The 24,921-nt window shown below is 38.0% G+C and overlaps 1 protein-coding gene across 4 annotated transcripts in view; it reads left to right on the top strand.

The window, feature by feature from the left end:
* The window catches only part of KLHL32 (kelch like family member 32), a 130,326-nt gene that overhangs the window by 86,767 nt on the left and 18,638 nt on the right, over positions 1 to 24,921 (top strand). For 3 of the 4 annotated variants that reach the window (XM_074820763.1, XM_074820761.1, XM_074820762.1), the window contains one exon: positions 3,747 to 3,962. The exons of the other annotated variant lie outside the window; for it this stretch is intronic. In XM_074820763.1, the coding sequence (XP_074676864.1) occupies positions 3,747 to 3,962 (216 nt within the window). The remainder of the gene's footprint in view (positions 1 to 3,746; positions 3,963 to 24,921) is intronic. 4 annotated transcript variants of the gene reach the window in all.

Raw genomic sequence — 24,921 nt, 5'->3', positions numbered from 1 at the left:
GTTTGTTCAGAAAACTGATTTTCTTTTATGAGGCTTTTAAATGTCAGCTCATTGTTAAATTGGTTTGGCATCTGAAGGTTGATACTACTGAATCAGAAGACCAGTAGTGTATAACAATGGATTCTCTTCAGAGAGAGGGGAAGTGGTGGGGAATGTGTAGTAAGTAGCATGCGTAGGATCAAAGATAGTTTCTCATTTAGAAGTAGACACTGATAAATAATTTGGCCAATTTATTAAGTTGCTTTGAGTTTACTGTGAGATTTTAGTACTCTTTCAACTGTTAAGTGTAAGATCTGTATATATAATCTTATACATATTTTCTTAGTCTGAATGTGTTTCAGCAGTGTAACATACATCATATTAGAAGAGATAGGATCGCTACCTTTCCCTAATTCTCTTCAGCTCTTAGTGACAGTTCTGCTTGTGTTCATATTTCATCCTTCAGTTCAAAAAAGATAAGTGGCATATATTTAAAAGTTTATAAAAACAAGATTAAAAGTTTCAATAATTTACATAAGCCTGTTTTGTATTGCATGTTTTTAAAGAATGTATACTGCAATACAGTACTGGAATGTGACTTAAATACCGCAATACAGTACAGCACGCGACTTAAATTTTGTAGCTGCTTTTTCAATACAGTATAATAAAATTTATGGAAAACAGAGACTGCCAGAACTCTTATTCATGACCACGCCTAAATTAATTTAATAGTTACCTATTTCATTTTTTAACAAAGTTTTTAATTCAATTAAGAGTATAGTTTGAAAGTCTCTGCAAATCAGACTGAGTTGGCAGTGATTGCTTTGTTACTTCCTGTTGAATTTTTTTTAAAGCTAGAAGGTAAGTTGCATTTTTTTTTTTTCTGTAAAAAACTTACATATTTCATTTTGGTTTGATGTTTCTGAAAGTCTTACCACATATGAAGAGCCAGGTTACCTGATCTGTGGTATACGTCTTGCAGTCTCAGTGTGATGTTTTTGCTCTCTAGTATCATCACAGAGACATTAATGTATAGTACTGTATAACTTTAATTTGAATATTGGTATGACAGCTGATAATTTTGATTTTTAAAAGCTCATGCAGTATTTGCTGCTTTGGCTGTGAAATACAAACCTGTAGATCAACTCTAACCTTACAAAACCAGAAACAAATGTTTCTTATTACCAGCAAAGACCAGTTTTAACAAAATATATTTGCAATATTCACCAAGCAGTAAATCGTAAGTCCAGCAGGTCACGAACACGTTATGTTAGGCGAAGCATCAAACCTCCTCTGAAGCTTACCAATGAAAATACGTAAACAAATAAACCCCTATAATAAATAAATAGAGACAGATAAATAAGAATGTGAAATAAGCGAACAAATATAAATAAAAATAAATAATATTGTGCATAAATGACTCCTGAGAGTTTATCAATCCATAAGTATATTTGGCCTCTTCAACTGTATGACAGCTTTCATAAAAAACGTCCAATTGGTGTTGATTTGAGGAGATAGGGAAGTTTGGGTGATCATCAAATATACCCAAACCAAAAATGAAGGCTTACCAGTGTGTTTCAGATTTCACTGAAGATTTTTCAGGGGAAAACTACATTTGTGTGTCATATTACTGCTTCTCTCTAATGAGGAAAGATTTTACTGTGTTATCTTCAGTATTGTCCTCTTCTGAAGTCCACCGAAAGCCATCTGTCCTTCTCCACTGACACTTAGGGGGGTTTGATCAGGTCTGTATTTTAGCTGGGCTATTGATCCTCAGATCACAATGCTTGATTATTTATTTGTTTATTTTAATCCTCCCCAGATATAGCTGTTGACTACAAGGGAGCTCAATAAATATATACTGAGCTCTTCTAAATTTCTTTCTGGATGTTTGGCATTCATTCAATCAGGGAGTTCTTTGAAAAGAGTCTTCCAAACTAGGGGACAATAAACCATGGTTGTTGCTTGTCAAATGCTGTGATGTTTACTTTGATTATACTCCTATGTGTTGTTGCCACCATTGCATGGCCATCACAGAAGTGGTGGTGTGAGGTACCATCTGTGATCTGCAGATACTAAATCACTGAGCAAGCACACAGACCAGATACTTCTCATGTAAAATTCATTCCTTTCTCTTTCTTTCTGCAATTGGGGAGGATTTATCCTTACCCTCCTCTATGTTAGTGTGAAGAGGAACTGACACTAGAATATATGTGGCTTTTGGGATGATGGCTGTTAGTGCTTGTTCTGACAATGTAAAGAACTTTTCTTTGTTCTTCCAAGAAAACAATGTGAAACTCCTAGGCAGCAGTTTTAGTAGATAATGAATAGGGTTTATCTCTAATGTATAACGCTGCCAGGGAAGGTGCGTCGTTCAAACGGGGAGATTACATAGCAAGCAGGAGCCTCCACAGGAATTTGCTTCAGTTTCCTCCAGTACTGACTCCTCTAAGCAGGTGAAAAAAATTCTTTCTCCACTCTCCATTGCATATGCATAAACAGCTCCACAGTCATTGGGACAGCCACCCAATTCACACGTTCAAGATGTAGTCCATAAAACATTCCAAAAAAACCCCTCTTCGCACTTTCCCATCTTCCCTGTTGCTCTGCTCTATCTGCCAGCCGTGCAGCTCATTTGACATTTACAAGATTTCTTGTCAGTTTCATTTGGTGCTGCCATTCCATCCAGCAGAGCAGTGAAAGTGAAATTGACTTAATTTAGTCTGTTTCTCTTTCCTGCTCTAGTCCCTATGTTAACTAACCAGCAAAGTGAAACTGACAAGACTTCTTGTCATTTTCACACATGGAGCTGGTCAAGGAGAAGGCAAGCTGATAGGGAGCAATGCGGTAAATTGGAAGATGAAAACCAGGATTGCGGAGGGGAGAGGAAGAGAGGTGTGAGCATACAGCAAGAACAGAGAAAACGGGTAAACATGCTTCTATTTCCCAGACGTCCTGGGTGTTTTTCTCTAATACAGATGAATTCTTGGCCTGTCCTCTGAAAGGGTGCAGTATGGTCTAGAATAGCAGTAATTAGCTGTCGAGACACTAATTTACAAGGGATGCCAAGCTGAAAACCTTAGCCCATAAATACAGGTTATCAGTTACCAGGATGGAAAAAACTTGCTGCCCTGAGTTCCTGTAGCTTTTGTCTCTGCAGATTTTCTGCTGCTAGAAAGAGGGAAAGAAAGGAGGCCAACATCCACTATAGGTTGATGTCAGTGGTTGGAGAAAAAGGGTCTGTTTGTTCATTGAGGATAAATTTATACATAATAAAATGTAGCTCAGCATCTTGTATTTTGTGAGGTTTCATGGAACTGAAAGTTGTACCACACAGGTGCTCTAGCTCAATCAAAACAGTAAATAATGAATAAACAATTGCTTTGTAACAAACCATTGTAGTTAACAAATACATTTTTTTAATCCACTTGTTAACTCCTGCGAGCTCTTGTCACACAGTGTAAATCGTACTGGTTTATTATATTATGTACTAATCAATATTTCTTACAGATGCTTTATGCATATATAACCTCAGCAGTTGCAATATAAATTAGTACTTATCATATATATTTGCATACACACTGGTAACATTTACACATACATTTTGAATGAGGCTGTGTTAATTAATTTCAAGTTATATTTCCTTCCTTCTACACAGCTCCAAACAAACATTCTTTTTTCATTATCTGAGACCTGTGGGGGTTTTTGTTCTCTGCTTTGTGTTTTTTTTTTCTTCTGAGATGTATTTTGTTTGCTTCACCATTTAGGAATTAAATAGTTTTAATTACTTGGACCTATATAAGCTCGCGGACCTCTTCAACCTCACTTTGTTGGAGAATGCAGTGGTTGACTTCTTAGTAAAACATCTCTCTGAGCTATTGAAGAGTCATCCTGAAGAAGTTCTGGCACTCCCCTACTGTCTTCTTCGAGAGGTTTTGAAAAGTGATAGACTCACTTCACTCAGTGAAGAACAAATCTGGCAGGTAAGGAGATTGGTGAACAAGCAGAATGTGTGATACTCTGTAAACCATTGCAGTAATCTGTTGTTTTGAAACCCTGGAGCAATCTCAAGGGCGAATAAGCACTTGAGCAAAAACTGTGAATAACAACTGAGGAAAACTTTTAAATGAAATGCAAAAAGTGTTGTGTTGTGTTAATGCAATTAGTTTGTTTGAAAGAAAAATTTGTCTTACTGCTTAACTTGTGTTACTCAGATACAGCCAGAGATTTTCTTCCAGATCCAACTTTGTTGGTGGGAAGAAATGGCCGATTCATGCAACTCAATTATCATTGCCTCAGGTGAGGCTAGTGCCACAAGTCTAGCCACAAGCAAATTAGAGAATCATCACACAGGCTGCTCTGCTCAGAGATGAGTGGAGGCTTCAGTGGAAGGTTTGTGGCAAGAAGCTGGAGATGGTGATCATTTCCTTTAAAGAAGCTGGATATAGAAGAGGGTCAGGTTGCTAGCCACAGAATATTAACAAAATGAAAGCATTATGTTGCGACCTTTAGTAGTGTGTATGTGTGTGAAACCTGATATGGAAAAGCCATGTAGCCTTTAAAGAGAAATACAAAAACTAAACCAGAATCTATCCTTGGAAATATTCCCATCATATGACTGTAAAAATTGCAATTCATGATATAGTGGAAGGAAATCTCTATCATGTTGGTTACCCAAACACTTCTTTCAGTTGCCTTTTTGTGGCATGTTTTATAGAGGAAAGTATTTCAGGGTATTTCAAGGTAGAATGTAACTTGCTTGAAAGAAACCTGTGCTTTCTTTTTAGGAAGTGGGTTATATTGGTCCAACAGAGAATACTGAGAGTCAGAAGACTGATATATCTTTCAATCCCTGATATTTATCTACTTATCTATTGGATTATTCTAAGCAAATAATTTCATTTATATGCCATTGTTTTTTCAAAGTATAAAATGTGTGTTCATCTGTGGGGCATTTCATGTTCTGTGGATGGATAGTGTCATGTGGGAACAAAGTATTTCTAAAAAATGTCTAGTTAAGCTCTTCAAACCACAATGACAGTATGCAGATGTAACTTAACCCTTCAGTCAAATAACTGGCGTATTTGTTTCCAAAACTTTGAGGCTTTAGATTATGGAGTATTTTACAAAGATGATATTTTATGCAAATACTAATATAAAGTTAGACTCTTTCCTGTCCTAGTCTCTGGCAGATGTCTGTACAACACAACCTGTAGCACACTACCCATGATGGTGGGTTTGGTTTGATTTTTTTAGGCACGATACTCTGGAGTCCTAGCCCATATTCCCTTTATCAGAAGACATTTTGATGTACAAGTTCATATATGGGGCATAGCTGGCCGGCCAATTGGGTTTTATCATCATCTTTCTGCAGGGTCAGTGAATCTCCTAGCTATGTGCTTGGGTATATTTTTGCTAGAAAAGTTGTTACAGAAAGCCATACAAGTATAACTTAATGCCAGCTCACTAATGAGCAAGCGTATCCAGAGTCATATGCCCTCTGCAACCTGCTGAAACAAAGTTTGGGAAGTGGGAGTTTTTAAATCTTGTGTCATTGTCCTGTCCTGCAGGAAGAACTCGGAAATAATTTTCTTAATTGCATGCACTCCAGTCAATGAACACTTCATGTGGCAAATATGACAAAGCTTCTGTTTCTGTTGCAGGGTCATACTGGGGAGAGATACTTATAGGTAATATGCTGCTTTCTGAGTGACAACAAACTCCACACTGTCCATTTAAGTGTTATCATAATTGCCTCTCTAAAGGTTACTAATCCTGTTCCGAAGAATTTTTTTTTAAACTAGTTTTCTGCTGCAGGCAAAACGTGCATGTGTCTTTTTAATTCAGTCTGTACAACCAGGAATAAATATATATTTATAAATATTCCAGGTCCCCAGAATGAATTAAAAGACACACATAAATATTTACCAATTTAGACATTCAGAAGGCAATAAGAAACTGTTTTTTGCTTTATCTTAGTAAATAAGTAATTCCCTCATACTCAACCCAATAGAAGAAAATCAAATCAGACCAGCTATATTGCCTCAAGTGTAGTTAAGTTCATCATTTTTGCTAAGGTTATAGTGGTAATGCAATATACCATGGAAGAATCTAATATTCAGCCCAGGGTGAAGATTGGGTATGCCAGAGGATTAGTGTCAGGGTGCTTTATAGAAGTGAAACTTGATGGACAGGCTGGAGACAGATCTACAGAATCTCATTAAATTGCTGAATTGTTCATTACTGAGCACTCTCACTGTAATAAAGTGCTCATTGACTTTGACAAATCCCCATCCCATGTCTTAAGGAAGAACAGCAAAGCAAGAGGTGTTGGGGAAGCTGGAGGAAATTGGCACAAAGTGGGGCAGATAATAGAAAAGCTGATGGGGGGGATGCTACTGTTTGATTTGTCTGTTTTACCTGTGACTAGTGTGGCCTCCTGCTCACACACATGCATGCGTGTTATGGCAATATCAATTCAGCGTGTCCTCGAGGCACCTTTACTAGCAGGGTTCCCATGAAGCCCTAAGCACAAATTAAAGCTTCCCTCAGAGAATCTCTGGAAAGGGTGCCACTGTCTGCAGAGCACAGTTATTTTCACTAGTTTAAATTCCCAGTGTCCACTGGGCGATTTGATCCTAATGCACATAAAGATTAAGGGAGTTATTTTAATGAATCAAAATGTGTACATAGAGTGATGCTTGAATGTGATTTAAACTGAAGTGACTGCAGCTCATATCTGGCACGTTTTGGATTTTTGTTAGACTACTCACAGTTGCCCAATTTTAGTGAGTATGGTGAAATATAACCTTGAAAAAAACAAGTTTGAGAAAGTTGAACAGTAATATGAATGTTAGTATATTAGGATGTGGATTAATGTAGAGTACTACAGTAATTCCAGTTGATTCTTTCAGAAAGAAAAATGTGACTTCCAAACCAGGGTAAAGTGGAGAAACTAAGTAGTTCGTTCATTTTTCTACCTCTTAAAATCTTATGAAACTCTTTGGCTTGAGGTAGGTGTCTTTGGCTTAGTGGAGACAATAGACAAGGAATATAATGTTCTACTTCTTAAAACAAATAAACAACAAAAAGAAGGCCCACCAGAAAACACCTGTAGGCTGTGAAATAGGAGCGATTTACTAGCCGCCATCATTAAGGTTTTTTTAGCTAGGCTAAGCCAGTAACAATAACTATTAGTTGTCACAGGATTTGGTTTCATATTGAGTTTTTACATTTTACTAGCACGTGAGATTATGAAATATTGTTTTGTATATATGAAATTTCTAATTTATTAGCTGCATTAAAACGTGAGTAAACTTAAAGCAGTGACATGGAAGAAAGAATTAAATTAAAAAATGAAGAAAACCAAGGAAGAATCCTGAAAAAGTTGGAGGAAAAAAGCAATTTCTTTGGTGTTTTTCCTCTGCATCGTGAGCTGTGCAGCATGCTTTTTTTTTTCCACAGGAAATGGTCATGACGAGGACATAAATGTCTAGTTTATCATGAAGTGAAAAGTGAATCTTTTCATAATTGGCCATTACTAGAAAGGCTCATTGGCTCTGCTTTAAGGAAGCAGATGAATTCTTTACCTTGATAATTGAAAAGGTAACCAACCCTGTATGACAGAATGTGTTCTCAGAGAAATCTAGCAGTAGAGGGCTTCTTGTTGGAAGCCAAAGTTTTAAGTAAAAAAACTGATGTTAGCCTTAGTTTTAATATAGTTATGCCTTATCGTGTTCATTATTAAAAACTTCAGTGTCATGAGGCTTAAATGTTTCTCTTTCAAGGATCATACTAATAGTTACAGATAGAAATATCTACTGGATCATTCTGTCTCCCAGCAGTACATTGGTCAAATGATACTGTATTAAGTACTGCACTTCATCCAAGGTGAACTCTTGAGTCCATTTGGCAAAAAATCTTAACGTGAGATCAGTATAGTTAGTTACTTCATTCTCTGCTACTGGTTAAGTCGCTTGTTAAAGGATATATATTTTTTAAACGACTAACATTAAAACCATGTCAATTTTAGTATTTGCCAATACTTCTTCTGAAGTTATGGTTAGGAGTTTTTTTTCTTGTTTTTCTTACTTTACCATGCACCTTAGTTTCTTGGTAATCAACTGATAAGCAAGCAATCTAGAAAAAATTAGTAGATAAAACTGCATGAGTATTTTATTCAGCTAGAAAGCGTGCAGTTATGTTGTGTCTTTTCCAGGACTAGGCTCCCAAGACATTCCAGCCCTGTTAACTTCCTTGTGTGCAACTTGTGAACTTGTATTCATAAAGTAGATGTTCTACATATGAAAGTGTAGCACTAGTTATTCCTTTTGTTACTGTCGATGTGATGTGCAAAATCAGTCTTTGGTCTCTGTGGTAGAAAAGTTTCTTTGCTTGAATAAATAAAAAAATAAAAGTCAGGAAGACTGCAGTGTTACAGGTCAATATGAGTTGTTACACATCTATTTTATAAAAATAATAAATGCATGTCTAATTTTCTTATTACAGTCCTCTTTATCCTTTTCTAAGGGAGAGTAAAGTGCCCTCTTTTCAACTGTCTTTTCTTATACTTGAGCTCCACTTTGAATCTCCTGGTGGAATTTTTGGAGGGCCAGAAGTATTCTCCAGCAGAAACCCCCCAGAGTTCAGCACTGTAGGAAATTTTGCAGAGTGTTCATTATAGTAGGCTGTTACGATGGAACAGTTCTCTGCTGAAGACAGGGCCATAGACATCTTCCATACATCTCCAGTGATGCCCACATTTTCCTATGCAGAACAGCAGTTTCTAAATTGGGTTGTCATGTTCTAGTATGAGCTTGCCATTCCATCAGTGCAGTACTTGATTTTTTTTTTCTGTCAATCTTTTGATTCTACAGAGCAATTTTTAATATGGAGAGAGCAAAACTCATGTTTCTCAGGGGTGTGTGTGTGTGTATATATATGTTTTGATGAAATGTGGACTAAACGCCTTGCTAAACGTGAACTTACGTTTTACTGAAAAACAAGTAATGATATAAAATAGTAAACAAAGGAAAGCATCTTGGTAATCAACGTTGTGTTTAAACAGTATATTAGCCTTTCACTGTTCAAGAAATAAGCTTAAGTGCTCTCTTGGGCAATAAGTGAAATCATGTCTGGTGGTCTAATGCTTGTCCCTAGTGAGTATTTACCCTAAGTAGAAAGCCACTGCACTAAAATGTGTCTGTCAGCCTCTCATCAAGAGAGGCATAGGAGAGAAAAAACGAGTTTCATGCATATCAAAGCCGAGGTAAATTGGTGAGGCTATATGGGAAAATTAACACATTGCCCATGCGTGTTTAGCTGTGTTTTCACCCATTTTTCAGTACCCTTTTCATAAGTAGTCTACATAAAGTGCCAAAGAGCCACCCTTGAATCCCAGTGTCCACTGTGCTGGACCTATGGTGGATGCACTGTGTATCATGACTAGCTGCAAGCAAGATTACTGTTACCCTCAAATAAAAATAGTGTGAAAACATAACCTATGGTAGGATGTAGGTTTCCTTTTCCTAAAACTAATACTCATAATCACAGGTATTTCACCTGAATTGCCTGTGTGCAATAATAATATTCTTCACAGGCTCTCCAGACTATCTGCTGGGATTCATTTTTATAAACATAGGCATGTGCAGCATTTTCAGTAGGTTATCCATTATATATAGGCCAAGCCGGCAGTTGTGGCACAGGATCTGCAGGAAGATCAGGGTCCACTGGAGCTGCAGGCTAGACAGGGTTCATGCAGGCTGCAGTGGATGTGGGCAGCTGAATCTCACACTCAGCTGATGTGCTCAGGTCACGCACATTTTTCCTGATATACTTTCTGCATCATTTGTAATAGTAATGGCATTTTGGCTTACAGTGAAAATGAATGCTGCCCCTGTTGGCACTGTCCCTGTACTTTATGAAACACCTTCCCCCTTTGTCTGTCTAAGCTTAAACCTAACGGGCTCTTAATCTTGTCCTTTACAGTAAAGTTTTGTGAACTCCATATATGCTTTTGTTTTGAATTTTTGAAAGTTTCTGCCTGTTATTTCTTGAATGTTAGTTAATCTTGTTAGTTAGTTATCAAGTATAGCAGTATAGAAAGGGAATTTCTATATTAAAACTAGATTTATGTTAGTAGCAACTGTGTGTTCTTCTAATTTTCTTTTTGATACATGTCAATTCCAATCAGAAAACTTGATTATTTTGCTGCTATTGCTGTGAGCAATAGATATTTACTGTAGGGCATTACTTTTGCCTCAGTGTCCTACAGTAGTATTACCTCACCTTATTTATCCCAGATTAACTTCAGAACTCACAGAGCATCACACCAATATTGAGGAAGGCTGCTGTGCCCACAGCGCTGGAATTTAGGTCACTACTTCAGCTAAGAAATGGATATGGGTTTTGATTTAGAAAGCCAAAAAAGGACACCAAGGTGTGCACACAGCAAGACCACTTCTGTGATACTGCATTCTGCATTTGAATTAGTCTGTTACGGTGGGGCTTGTGTTGACTGTTATGCTGATTGCGGCACTGATCTATTGGAGATTAACTGAAGTATAATTGTATCAATGCACAGGTATATGGTTACATAAAAGAAAATTGCTCAGGCTGTTGTGAAAGCCAGGCATGGTTGGAAATATACATTAGTTTCATTTTTAAGTTAAAGAAAAGAACAACATAAATAAAACTCTAAAACCCACAGATACCATGGACGATCAAATGAGACAGTCTGTTGTTACTATCTTCGTTAATGTCTTCCGTTCAGGGATACCAATGTTAGTAATCTCAGCTCTTTCAAAGTCCTGGTAAAGCTGTTTAACACTGTTTCTGATGGATTTAAGTTTGTGGAGGATGATAGAAAATTAGAAGCTCTTTCGAGAATTCCCAGCTTCGTATTTCACCAAGTTTTCCTTTGGGAGCTGGTAGAAGCATTACTTCTGTTTGTATCTATGGAGCCAAAGAAGATGGAGAAAGAAAATTGAATTCCAGGTTGTCTAAAACCATACAAATTGTCATCAATATGTTAAGATAGCTAGAATCCAGTTTTGGGGTTAAGTACCTAAACTAAATGTGTAAAGTTAGATGAAGTAAATTTGCACTCATATGTCTAGACCTGCTATTTAAGTGGGTTAGTTCTGCATAACTGCTGAGATGTGACTAGCTGTTGTCCCTTGCTATCACTCCCTGCCCCAGGACCAGGACACTAGTGGCTCCAGGAGGGTGAGGAGGCAAGGAGATGGAAAAGCAGTAGCACTTCTGCATGTCCTTGCTTACTCCAACACGGAGACCCTTGGCAGCTTCCGGATGTGTGAGCGAGCTGCTGAGCTGGGAGGTTTGTTGCCTTATGACAAAGGGGTCCTTATACTCCTTTGATCACCTTGGATTCCCTTCTGCCAGGGAGAAATGGAAGAAATTACGAAAAATACATTTGTCAAAAAGATCTTAAGAAGCCTCACTGTGAAGTGGCTTCCAAGCTAGAGGTCTATGTGGGATAGTAATGACAGATGGAAAGATCACAGTCTCTGAAGTGAGAATCTGTGCTGAAAAGCTTTCAAACTGCTCCTTTAGGGTGGAGCCAGTTCATTTGAAATTGTGTAGGTCTGAATTTTATGAGGTTCACCTTTTAGCAGTTGCAGTTGTCTCAGTTTGTTTCAGATGTGATTTAGTTTAAATAATAAATTTATGATGGTTTTAATTTTGTAGTAGGGAAGCTCTGACATACCCATTTCATGAGATATGTTTGGGATCTTAAATGCATTTACAAATGTGGCTCTAAGTGTTTAAGTCACTCTTTAAAAGAACTTATATTGTTAGGACAATTAGTGGATTTTAAAAAAATAACTCATCACTTAAAATGAGTCCTGCATTAATCTGAAGGCCATCAAGTAGGGATTAAATCAAAGTCAATAAAATTGACATCATTAAGAAGATGTGATTTGATTAAAAGGGAAACTGTTCTATTATCAAAAAGCTGAGTGAGCTTCTGCTAGTGTACTTGCTTGGGTTTTTTGTATTTAAAAAAAGCAATGGGGAAAAACTACCCCTTTGTGAAAATCAGTCAAAAGAAATACTGACTCCTAAAATAGTTATGTAACTTTGTTGTTGTTGTGCTGTCCTCGGAAGCACATTCTTCACGGGATTTGAGAAAGCAGAAGTAAATTGCCTGCTGACAAGAAAAGGCCTAAATGTTCCCACAGTTCGTATTACTGGGCCCATCCATGTTAAAATGAGGTTTCAGCAGCACTTCAGAGTTGAAGAATCAGGTTTACTAATGCATAACGTGGACTTCAGTGGCTAATATTTGTTAACTGTGGGAATGAAGTGGCTGGGAGAGAGCAGGGGACACTCAGGCAGCTTTTGTCTGTGAGACCCAGGAGAGTAAGCTGACGCTGTCCTTGTCAGAGGACATAGTTGGTTGATTAAAATAGTAAAGCAGAACAAAACAAATAAAGTTCTTGTGAAGGTGCTGGTGATGTCACTCATTTAAAAAAAAACAAAAAACAAAACAAAACAAACACCTGGTGATTTCACTTGGAAAAACTGACCTTAGTGATTTTGTGGTAACATGGCATGTTGAGAGCATACATATATAAAAACCAACTAAGGAGTGTAAGTACTCTGATGTACGTTTTTGTGTGTGACCTAAGATATTAATGACATACAAGTCCTGTATAGCTGTTGTCAAGATTATTATAGAAAATTATACGTTTTTATATGATTTGTTGGATTTGCCTATTAAATCCGTAGAAAACTATACCCTAACAATAGGGTAGAAAGGAAATAGGAATTTTTCTACATTCAAGAACCATTTAGACTAATTTTCAGAGCTGAATTGCATTTTTATAAAATTTTGTCGATTTTGTGCCTATTTCATTGTATAACAATTTTTACTGATGGAAGCTTGTAGATTCCTGTCTCCATAGAGAGCCACTATACTTCTAAAATGTATTTCTGGGGGAAAAATAACAAGAGGGGAATAGCAATAAAAACAATGTATATCAGATGGTGAAAGATTGTAATTTCCACTTATAATTATGTACTGACAACTTATTTTAATGCTAAATGTGGTTGTGTAAAGTTCAGTGCATTTTACGTCATCCTCATTTTATGTTTCCTCTAAAAGTGAGTAATTCTAGATTTTTGAAATGATAGCTGCGGGGGGGGCGGGGGTGTGTGGAGGGAGGAAAGTCCTCTTCTTCCACCTCCCATGCGCTCTGTCCTCACCCTGTTTGAGAAAAGAAAAATGCTCTGGTAAACTTTGATCTCCTTAAAACTGAAATCAAATCACAGTTAAGAGCCCTAGTAGAGCTGTGTTTCTGAAGAGATAAGCTTCTGTTCATTGCAACTTCAGAAGAACTTATCAGAGATAAAGCATGTAGCAATGTTGGGTTTACCATCACAATAAATGATGGAAGGTCCAAATTTGAGCATTTCTTGATGTGTTAGAAAATGGATGGCAGGAAGTTGTTACCTCAGAGCTTCTTGCCATTGATCCAGTTATTAGTAAGAGGCAGATCTATTAGGGTCCATAAGCTTTAGGAATCTATGAAGCTACATTTTGGGAATGTTTATGATGGAGGGGCTTGCTTGTCGTTCCTAACTGTCTATGGTTGGACCTGTTTGAAAGGAAAAAGCAAGGTTCTGTCTCCGGATGCTGTATTTTGGGTTTGGTTTTACTGCTTTGATCTGGATAGATTGTCACACTCGATGCTCCTTTCTGATGATCTTGTTAAAACAAAATTTACTTTGATTGCAGGAGTAAGTCAGTCCTTCCAGTGTGATCAATCCCAGCTCATTTATTTTATTTGTGTGCACTTCCAGGTGTGATAGTCATTGCAATGCACAGGGAAATAGAGTGGTTGTCAGTAGCGGACTAGCTGTAAAGGCTGTTATAATAGGGACTACACAGTAGCTCATACAGGTTTTTAAACACAATTGTACGTACAGAATGTCATTGCTAGGGGTTGCACTGGGCCTTGCTTATTCCTTCCTTCATAGCAGAAGAATGAGTTAGGTGCAAGAAGCACATTTTAAAGTCTGCCTTTGTAGAGAAGCTCCAGATGACCGTGAAGGAAACTACTCCATGGTTTGAGGATTTGATCACACAGGAAAGCACTTCTCTTGAAGCACACTACAGAATAGTTTTCCCTTTGCTGCTCCAAGAATGTTAAGAAAAAATGCAGTGTGTTATTGACTGCATGGAGATGTACTTTTCAGCTGCAAAAATCTCAAATGCTTATGTCAGATGATATTTAGGAATCCGTTTTGTCCTCAGTTTCAGATACCTACATCTTCTCAGGCTTCATTCCATGGCACGGAGCACAAAAATCTCCACAGAATTTTGGTAGTGGAGTAAAGAGGCTCAGTGTGGGCAGTTTGAGGGGACAGAAGATTTTGATTGGGTGTCAGCTGTACCATTGCTGTCTTCTGTCATATCACTTAATTTTTCTCTCTCTTAGTTCCCATGCTGGGAAAATGGTTGAAATGTACACTTCTCTGAGAAGCTCGAGTTTTACTGCTTATGAATTGCTTTGAGATACTTGGAAGGAAAGTGCTATATAATTTTGAAGTTCAGATTCCCCAGAAGGTGTAAAATGGCAAACTTCCATGAGCTGTGATAATTTACAACAGCTGAGAGTTTACCTTCTGTCCCTACCTTCACTTTGAGCTTGAGTAGATAAAAAGTTTAGTTTTTCCATTATAGTAACTCTTTGCTTTAATATAATATGATCCATTACCATATATAATGTTATATATTAAGGTAGTTCAGCTAGCCTTTTGTAAAGCTGATTTTTGATCATAGTTATTTTATTACAAGTCTAAAAAGCTGAAATATTTTTATTGAGGTTAGTCAATGTCTTCTAGATAGGCTTCTGTCAAGTCTCATTTCCAGTAAATATAAGAAAGGGTAAAATAAATGCATTGGATTAAGTGTATAAAAGAAGTGAATACAATTTTGAAAAGTGTGCATTCTATTCTTAACTGTTATTATAAAACTGACAGTTTTTTCTATCTGTTTCATAGGAAACACACATAAAAAATGAAACTAACACTGTTTCTCTTACAACCTTTTTGATAAAATAATGTCTCTTTTGGGAAGTCCAGTATCATTATGTTGCACCAGGGAGGAAGGAAGCTAGTGGTAAAGCACTGGGCTGAGAATGCAAGGGACTGTATTTGGTTGGTGGAGAGCTTGTCTTTGGGATGAAGAATTCCTCTCTTCCTCACAAAGATGTTGTGTGGAAACCTTTATTAAAAATTTCTGAAACGGAAATACAGCTGTTAAAATTGCTGGTAATGGAGCTGTTTAATTATGACTAAGAAATCTGCCAGACACATACATTATGTATCCCCCTTGTACTTCTTGAAGACTCTGCAGGACAATATTTTTGTCTAGCAGCCCTGTGAGGAAATCAGACAGCTGCTGATTGATGCTTTACAGCTTTAAGAAGATAGATCTTAACAGCACTTGAGGAAAAATTAAGAAGTAGTTTTAATACATTGTGATTCACTTTAATGCTATTAATTTTGATAAATGTTTGCTATTAATACAGCTGCATTATGTACCTCTACTTTAATCACAGTATATTATCATGAAATGTATCATTCGTGCTGCCAGACAGACTTTGGCCAACAACTCTGCTTGCTGCATGTTATTCAGTGCTGAAAGATCAAAATCAAATTTCTCCCTCTTGGAAAGTGGCTTACAGACTGCAGGGCTGGAGTTCTGGAAGTTGCAGGTTGTAGTCTTGACATCACATAGATCCCAAACTAGCAAAACTCCAACCAAGAGGTATGGCACTTCTTATTTAGCAGACCAAGAGCTTCCTAAAATAGTACTGTGGACAAATCCACAGCAGCTTTTGCAGAGACTGATAAGAGGTCAGGGCGACATACACTAGCAAGTGCTTTCACTCTCCAGATCTAATGAACCTTGAGGTTCTCTAATCTTCCTTTTGGGCCACATATTTCCTGAAGTCATAACTCATTTATATTCAGCCTCCCTCTCAGTTGCCTGAGCCTACTGTTTGATTGCTCAGTTCTCCAGACCCTGTCCGTCTGTGAAGCTGTGGGTCTGTGACTGGATGGCAGTGATTACGGTAGGGTCTGGAAGGATGCATGTTTTCCTGCCAGCTGTGGTCTCAGATGCCAGTTTGGGAATGCACTGCAGGGGACCCCTTGTACACAAAGCCAGTGTCACTGATGAAGCTGGGGTCTAGTACTAGTGTGGGGATGGCTGGGTAGGCGTTGGGGACAAATACAGTGATAGCATCTTTGAATATGTGGTGGGAAAATGTGAATGTGAGTCTTTGCTATTTGTGTAGAGAGAAGCATGTTTGCTTCTTAGCCTTCTCTCTGCTCCATTCAACAAAGCACATGGTGGAAGCTTCCCAAACTGTTACTTTCCTTCTTCACTGGTGTGTTACGAATGTTTTGGGGTCATTTCCAAGGGTTCACTGATCCATGTGTATATTGTAAACTTGTAATTTATACTTGGAAAAGGTTGGGTGTTTTAATATTTGACACAGGAGGAAAAGTGAAACTCAGCTATCAAGTGAGTGGAAGCACTGGGGGAAGTACTTGCCAAATCGCTGGCAGACTGGGCATCTTTTGTCAAGCTTCTTTTATCTAGGACTTGGAGCTAATAGATCTTCCTTAATTGGGTTGGGTTGGAGCCTTCATGCTATTTGAGGATAGTAAAACTTTCCTCACTGTACAAAGAAAAAGCACCAGAGAGCCTGGTCCTTTCAACCTACTTACATCAACAGTGGACTTCAATAAATTAACCAGGAACAAGTGAAAATGGCATCCTCTGTGTCACCAAGAATGTGCAAGTCTGCTCACAACTTCTTCAGCTGAGGGCACCTGTGTTTCTTCCACTTAGATGAATGTTCTGCTTAGAGCTCCAAACTTGTAAGGAATTAAAACTTCCATTCTATAGTGTGAGGAAAAGGTCCAGAAAACAAAATTTCTTAAGACTTTGGTGTTTGGATCAGTCTTCTCTATTGCATCCCCCTTCAGGCAAATATTAATCTTTGCGTGTAAGCTGCTTTTTTGTTTTGGTATGCTGACCTGAACATTGGTATGCATTTTGTGATGCTTGACAGACTAGAGAACATCTGATGATGACCAAGATCACAGAACAAAAGATTTGCCACTCATCATTTCAAATACTTGCTTTCTTCTACAAAGAGGTTCTTTTGATTTACCGCACCTTTCTTACAGCACTGGATAGAAAGCCGTGTGGCTGGAGCTAGGTGAGGCTGGGAGGGGAAGTGAACTGGAGCAGAGGAGGTGTAGGGAACTTGAATCTTCCATTCTTTCCAAATTTTGCCTAAGCAGCCCCCATTTATTTTTTTTCCCCCCTATTCATTTGTGAAGCACTCTGATTCTGTGCCAATGAGTAAGGTAAGAAACACCTAGTGGGATCAATTAATTTCCCATCCTTTAGAATGTGGAATGAACAACCCAACCCACAAGAAAACTAAATATTGATGCTGTCAGTGGCATGATAATTGGTCTCTGCTTTCATCTCCAAACAATCCATTGCTTGGATTCCATTATTCATTCTAAGAGGAAGAGGGTTATTAATGCAGTGTTCTTTAATTTTTTTTTCCTTGTCTGCGTGTGAGAGAGAACAAGAGAGCAATAACGCAATAAATATATTGGCTAAGAGAAAACATTTGCAAGAGATCCATGCCCATTTTTTTAATCTTCTCTTATCATGAAGAATGTGAGCTGTGATAAATTGTTCTGCTAATCAAACAGCACTGAAAGGTCAGGTCATTGGATGTCTTTAGTCATTTTGTGCTTTTCAAGAGTGAATTTGTTAAAATTATGCTGAATACCCACTTAAAGCCTGGGCTGAAAACCCTACCTGTGTTTTATAACTCTGCACTGTCAGAACTCATAATAAGTCAAACATTCTTTCAGAGGTACTCATAAGGGACAAAAAACCCTGTAAATTTAAGAGTAATTTCAGATTGTAAATGAAAAAGAGAGGCACGACTGTTCATTTGCACCAATCATGCCTTCCTTTCATCTGCTCTGATTAGGCCTGGTGCGGTTTCATCAAACTACTCCATCACTGAGCTGTCACTCCAGTCGTCTGTTGATTGAAAACAATCAGGGCTCTGATGGCACAATTATTCTGACCCTTTAACTAGAGGCTGCTGTGATAATGAAAGGTTGATTATGATAGTTTGTGCCTCTTTCAGTTTGCCAAGAAGGTTAATTTGGGCATCAGACGGATGTTTAATGGGCGCTTGCTGGCTACACTGAGGTAAATGAGAACGTGCAGTCTTCGATATTGCACGGATATAGTTTGGCTGTCAATCATTGTCATTTTGAGTTTGTGCCTCACACTCTGGAAATCACATTTTATTTTTTCCTTGGGATTTAATTTATTCTGTGCCCTGAGGAAGTTCTTTCACTCTGTGACCTTCACAGTAGCTTTCTCTGTCTTTTTTCCCTTCCCTCAAATGGAGCCCAAAGGCATAATACATCTAGAGGAACATTTTTCTTTCATTTTTCACATTAAAAAAAAAAGGGAAATTTTAAACTCCCTGTTTATCAACTCACCCCGAACAGAGCAAATGTTTTAATTCTGATTGTAAAATCAGAATGTGCAAATGAAAGCGTGCCTGCTTGTTAACGCAGCGCCACACAGGGGACTGCTTGCGTAGACACACATTTGTAAAACTGACAAACAGGTAATTTTAAAATGTCTGTGTGTAAAGGGGGGGTGGCACAGCTTTATTTTCACAGGCTACACGCATATGCCTCAGATTGGTGCCTTGTAAATATGGTCTCAGTCACTGTACTACAACTTTTCGAGTTGGAAAGTCTCTCTTCAGGGTTCAGGGGCAAAAGGCATTTCATTGCTGATTCAGAGATTATTAATATTTACTGTGTTCAGATTGAGAGAATCCTATGCATAATTTTGTAGTTGTTTGGCTCAAGGTGCAAAAGAAATGCAAATACCTCATAATTTTGATTGTTCTACATGCAGCTCATTACAGTCTTATTTTTATGCACATTTTTAATTCAAAATATAAAGAAGAAAAAGATTTCTATCTTTAAGGCTCTCCTGCATCTAGTCTTGAGCCGCTCATTTACTATGCTGCCCACCACTTTGAGGTAATACCCGATTGATACACTTGCAAAGAGAGTCTGGGGCTGTTGCTGCGTGGTTACTTACTAACTTCTAAAAATATTCACGTGTAACTCATGGCTTTGAAAAAATTGTGTGTGTTTTGTTTTCCCAGCAGCAATTCTTCACCCATATGTTTTTATTCTTAAATGGTGATACAGACCAATTTAGTTCACCTTACTTAAATAAAGTGCTTAAATGAATTTCCTAAACCCTCTGGGCTTTGCCCTTTGTAGTCTCTGGAGAGAGAGACAGGAGGACTGAGACCCTTCAGGGATCCATATTCAGGCCCTTTGGAAATCCCTGTTCATTTTAAAAAGGTGGAAGTTCCTTCCTAGTCTTCAGTGGACTTTGTTTCAGAGCTTTACTATATGTCCTGGTTTATCCATGGATTCTGTTCCTGGACTTGAGATTTGAAGAGCCAGGGTGGTGCTGACAATAGCCAGCTGAGACAGACAGTGGTTTTGAGGCAGGACGTTCCAGTCTGGAACACCTGAGGCTTGCCGAGTTAGATAAAATCTGACAAAAGGTCAAATCATCTCCAAGTTCCGAGCCAAAATAAATATTTCTAGTGTTCTCAAACACTGAACTCATAAAGTCCAAGTTTTGCTTTTTGAAGTTCCCTCAGTGCCTTAAAGTGATTGCTGCCATATCTGTGTTGCTTTCATGACTCTTTCTGGCTTATCGATTAATGGGAGCAGATCTATAGCACTGTCCAATATGCTAATGATACAAACTCCTAATTTGATTTTTTTCCTGGCAGAAAATTTTTGCTTATGTTAAGCAACAGAAGGACTGCTCAGGTTAGATTTCTGTTGAAAAGAGAGATTTGTGGCTCTTTCTCTTTCCCTGGTTTATATCATCATCAGTATGTCAAGCAGAAATCAAATAATTTGTATTGAATATATCTGATCTTAGTCCAGGAAAATACTTCTCTCCACTTTTGTTTCCATATTTAAAATTGTCCTTTCTCCTAAAATGAGAATGTTCACTATGTTGTTATATTTAATATTTCAATTTGTTTTAATGAGACAGTGTGAATTCATTGTTACAGAACCTTATGAAATTTGATGTTTCCTTTCATTTGTTGTTGCTAAAAAAGCCCTCCAAAAACCTAATTTTTTTTCTGCTACTGTCACTTTTTGGCTTCATCTCAGTTGTTAGAGACCTTAGATGGTATAAACTAGCATAATTCCTTTACAGTTCATGGGGCTACAACATGAATACATCAACTAAAGAGCAGACCAAGATGACTTTAATGGAGTTTGCATGGCCTCTGCCTCTCACAGAGCCCAGGCTAGCAGTTTTTTTCTCTCTCAGAGCACTGTGAACTTAAACTTTCCCTGACACTGACTTCATGACTTAAAGTAGTTTCCAAGTGAACCTGGGTCTAATGATTATGTCAAGCTTTTTGCACTCATAAAGTAGCTTGGCTTTTCTGGTTAGAAAACTTTCTGTGATGTCAAGTGAAGGTCTGGCACGTTTCCCAGCAGAGTGACGTGAGAAGGATTGCAGGGGGATGCTGAAGGGACAAGGCACAGGCATCCCGGGCTTTCTTGCTTCCTGGGATAGCTGGCAGCCCAAAAGACCAGGTAACTATTGCAGGGTTATCTTCAACAGGAGTGAAACTCTTAATTCAGCTTTAACAGCAGGGAGGGAAGGACCGCACTCTGAGGCTGTGTGAATTGGACTGTCAAAGCACCATGCTGGAAGCAGAAGCAGCTGTTGGAAATGCAATGAAATCACAATCCAACATGCAGGTGTGCTTAGATGTATGTTCCAACTGTGCCACAATATATTTTTCCATCTGTTTTCTGCTGTTTTGAGAATGTATTCGGCTGTTAAATCAAGTAATATAACCTTGGAGACGAAAAATCCTTTGGGTTAAGGCTTTAGAATAAGAGAATTAATCTGGTTTGAAAATCCTGTCCTTCTGAGGGCCTACTTTTGTCATTTACTTAGTTTAGAAGATGAATATGGCAAAATATATTATTTATTAAAGTTGATATAGGCACTAGGCTGTAGCTTCCTTTTCTCACACACTCCTACATTAAAATTAATAGAAAAGAAGCTTCTAACAGTTTAAATAGAATTTGCCTATATGGCACTAGGAGTAGGAGTCTTTCCTTATTTTTGTAAATTATTTAGCGGCGATACAAATATTTTAAACCTCAAAATTGTGGACGGTCTCTTTTTTTTTGCTTGCTTGTTTGCGTTTTAAACACAGTTGTAATTTCAAGTGCTATTGGTATCTCCTTAGAGAAGCCTTAATGTCTTTCCTTGCAGTGTCATAAAGTGTATAATGGCTTTGAGTTTATTTTGCTAATACTGATTGTAGTTGCTAATCACTGCTGCCAGAGAGGCTAAAAAAGAGGTGCTATAATTAGTATATAGATGGGGTGAATTTTGGAGTTTTTATGTAGGCACCAAGTTTCTAAATCAGGATTAAACAAAAACTGAGTAAAGGTGGTAGAACTTGTATTGATAATTATACAGATTTTGCTGATATGTTACATGGAAGTTTGTGCTTCTGCCATATGTTCATGAGAGTTATACTTGCCTCCTTTACACTGAAGGGTATTTAGAACTGTATTACAGTCCATCAGTGACTATTTCTGCTACAAGCAAAAAACTTGTTTGGGAACTTAATTTTCTTTGTTTTGAACTAATCCAGCCTTCCAATAGGTGCCAGACCATCCAGTGACTAGAACATCTATTCACCCAGCCAGATAACTCAATTTTCTTCCATGCATCTATAGCGAGAGACACTGTGTTCTGTTAGAGAGCACCGTAACAATCTGTGCTGCATAACAGATGTAGAAGTCTAAGGCACAGTTTGTGAGTGCCCCTAGAACCATATGACCTGTTCCATAGCCTTGTGTTTTGTATTTTTTTTTGTTGGTCTTGTATTTTATGAATATACATATCAATACCAACATTTGTAGCTTAAATTCCTAGCAGCTATTTTTTAAGGAGTGTCCCAAAATTAATTTATGGCATTTAAAATCGAGTAACAGTCATTGTTATCAATAGCAAGAGAAGGAGATAAAAACATTATAGCTTTTAGCTCTTACGGCCTTTTCTCTGCCTTGGAGTGCCACAGATTAGGTGTGGGTCATGGGATACTGTAGTCAAATTGTGTTCAAACAATAGCATGAGTTGATGTGGACAGGAGCTTCTAAACAGATCGTGATTCCCAGACCTCAGTTGCCTCCCTAAGACCCAGTAGAGCTTCTCTGCTGTACATGCCTACAGACTATCCAGGTGATACAGTGATATGCAGGGTTCTTAGCCCTGCTTTCTAAATTAATATGATAAAATGTAGCACTCCACTGCAAACTGACCTCAGACATAAGAGTCTGGTAAGAGCCAGTAGCCACCTACACAAAAGACAGCCTGGGATTCACATTACTCTCCCTGTTGCAGTTGCTTCTCAGAAGGTAAAGGTGGAAGTAGTGTAGCCCAAAGATACCTTTAGGTGCAGCATGTAGAGGATCCCAAGGAGGTTGCCATAAATTTAATTTGGAAAGGTTCATAAGTTTTCATAAATAAAGATGCAGGACAGATAAATGGGGATGAAATAACGTAGGAAAGAATGGAGAAAGTTTTGGTTCAAGATCGGCAATAGATTCTACATCTCCTATGAATGCCAACAGAATCTTTATATCACTTTGCACCATCACTGTGGTGGTTTAGAAATTCTGTGATTTTAGAGAAACGTTAAGCATTATTGGTTTCAGTGAAACATTTTTTACAACTCCAGGAATATTCTCAGTACAGACCAAACTCAGTGTGAACCAAGTTGCTTTTGCCAAACTTCATGCAGCAGAGAAAATGTATTGTAATGGAGATGTCCATCCCTTCTGCTGCAGCTCATCACACATCCTATATGCAGAAATGAATGCAGATACTGTGTCTTTGACAGGTATGAATGGATGTTTCTTGTGTGTTTCTGTTGTATTTATTGGGGGGTGGGAGGGAGGACAATAAAGGGAAGAGGAGAGGTGAAGTTCTAAGATATTAGCAGGCATTAATGTTAAACTTCCTTTAAAAGCCTTGTGGTTACCAAGACGTGGTATACATTAGTGAATGTCTTAAAAGTCTGTAATGTCTGTCATTATAGCACAGGTGATACCTCCACAATGCCATTTTAGATGTGAGTGAAGGCACGAGCTATAAGCAATCAGTTGGATGCAAGTGATGACAGATAAGAACTCAGTTTTTGTAAATTCTTCTCTTTTAATATAGCAACACACACATCATTCAGTTGGTATGAAATCAGTTGGTGTCTTCATAGTGATGAAGATAGCCTGAATTGCACTTCAGTTTCAAGTGTCTAGTCAATAATGAGAGCTAAGTGCCTCTGAAGACTCTGAGGCCTCTGAAGAGTTTTGATTCACATGGCCTAAGACATGGAGTTGCCTAAAACCACTCAGTAGGAGACACCTGACACATGGATTTGGTAGATTTAGAACATGTAATGCTCAGTGATTTCAAGTCCATAAATACTTTCAAATTTATTTAACTAACACCTTTTTTTACTAACAAATCTAAATACATATAGTTTATTGCACATTTTGAAACTCAATACAGCCTTTAACTGACTGAACTACTGTTGCAATTTTTGATGCCCTTCACTGATTCTTTGTTTCACAGGTTGAATAGCACAGTGGACAAAAAGTGTTTCAAATTAATCTTAAAAAGGTGGTTTTGTTTTGTCGTCTTCCCCCTCTGACAGAATACGGAAGCAGCAATAAATTTGATATTCCATATGTATATGAAAGCCATGAGTAACAGAAGCCTTTTGTTTCAGCTCCTTCATGTGGCATTCCCATGAGCAGTACAGGGCAGTAAGCTTTAGCTGAAACTGTTGTTATCACACAGCTAGTTAGAAACTCCTGCTCCACAAGTTCTTTCTCAGGATGAAATGAAGTATCAAGTAGAAGAGTCTATCCTCATCCAACACTAGTCAATGTCTTTGTTAATGACTTGGGTGAAAGAATAATATGGGTTTTATGTTTTCAGACAATCAGAAGGTGGAAAGGTCTTTCAAGCACTTTCAAAAATATAACTAGGATTGAGAATGATCTTGACAGATTTGGAGCAATGGCCTGAAGTAAATAGTAGAGTTCAGTAATGACAGAGAAAGCATACCACTTTGTGGAAGTTCTGCAGAAAGAGGTGGGAATAGTATGCATCATGAGCTTAAACATGAATTAGCAATATCATACTGACAGTCTTGTGTAGTGATGCACAAACAAGAATGGCATAGATTGCTACAATCAAAGAGATCCTTCCAATCTATTCACTACTACTACAGCCTTAAGAGGAAGATTTATATACTGTTTTCAGCAGCAAACATTAAGAAAGAGGGGCATTTCCTTTCAGTAACAGAGAACCGTGAGCCAAGCAACAGAGGTTTAGAAAATGTGACCCAAGATGGATTGAGAGACTTTTTCATTCAGAGAAGAGGAAACTGCAACACACATATTATAATGCATCAGAGGTGGGGGAGAAAAGGAGGGTAGCAAACTGCTTTTCATCCTGTATGGATGGATTAGTTTCCAGAGTTGGCCTGGGGGTTCCTGAGTTCTGGAATATAAATCCAAAGGTGGAAAATGGAACAATGAGTTTGAAGGGTTTAGAGATCCTGCATAGGTAAAAGGAAAATTTGTCTGAGAGGATAGCTGAGCATGGGAGTGGTTTTCCTGAGGAAGTTCGGGTGTCTTCATCACTGGAGGTTTTCAAGAATAACTTATACGACAGTTCTTGAAATGGTTTAG

This window comes from Strix aluco, chromosome 3 (genome assembly GCF_031877795.1).
Source record: "Strix aluco isolate bStrAlu1 chromosome 3, bStrAlu1.hap1, whole genome shotgun sequence".
Lineage (NCBI taxonomy): Eukaryota > Metazoa > Chordata > Aves > Strigiformes > Strigidae > Strix > Strix aluco.
This window is presented reverse-complemented; position numbering and strand designations above follow the sequence as displayed.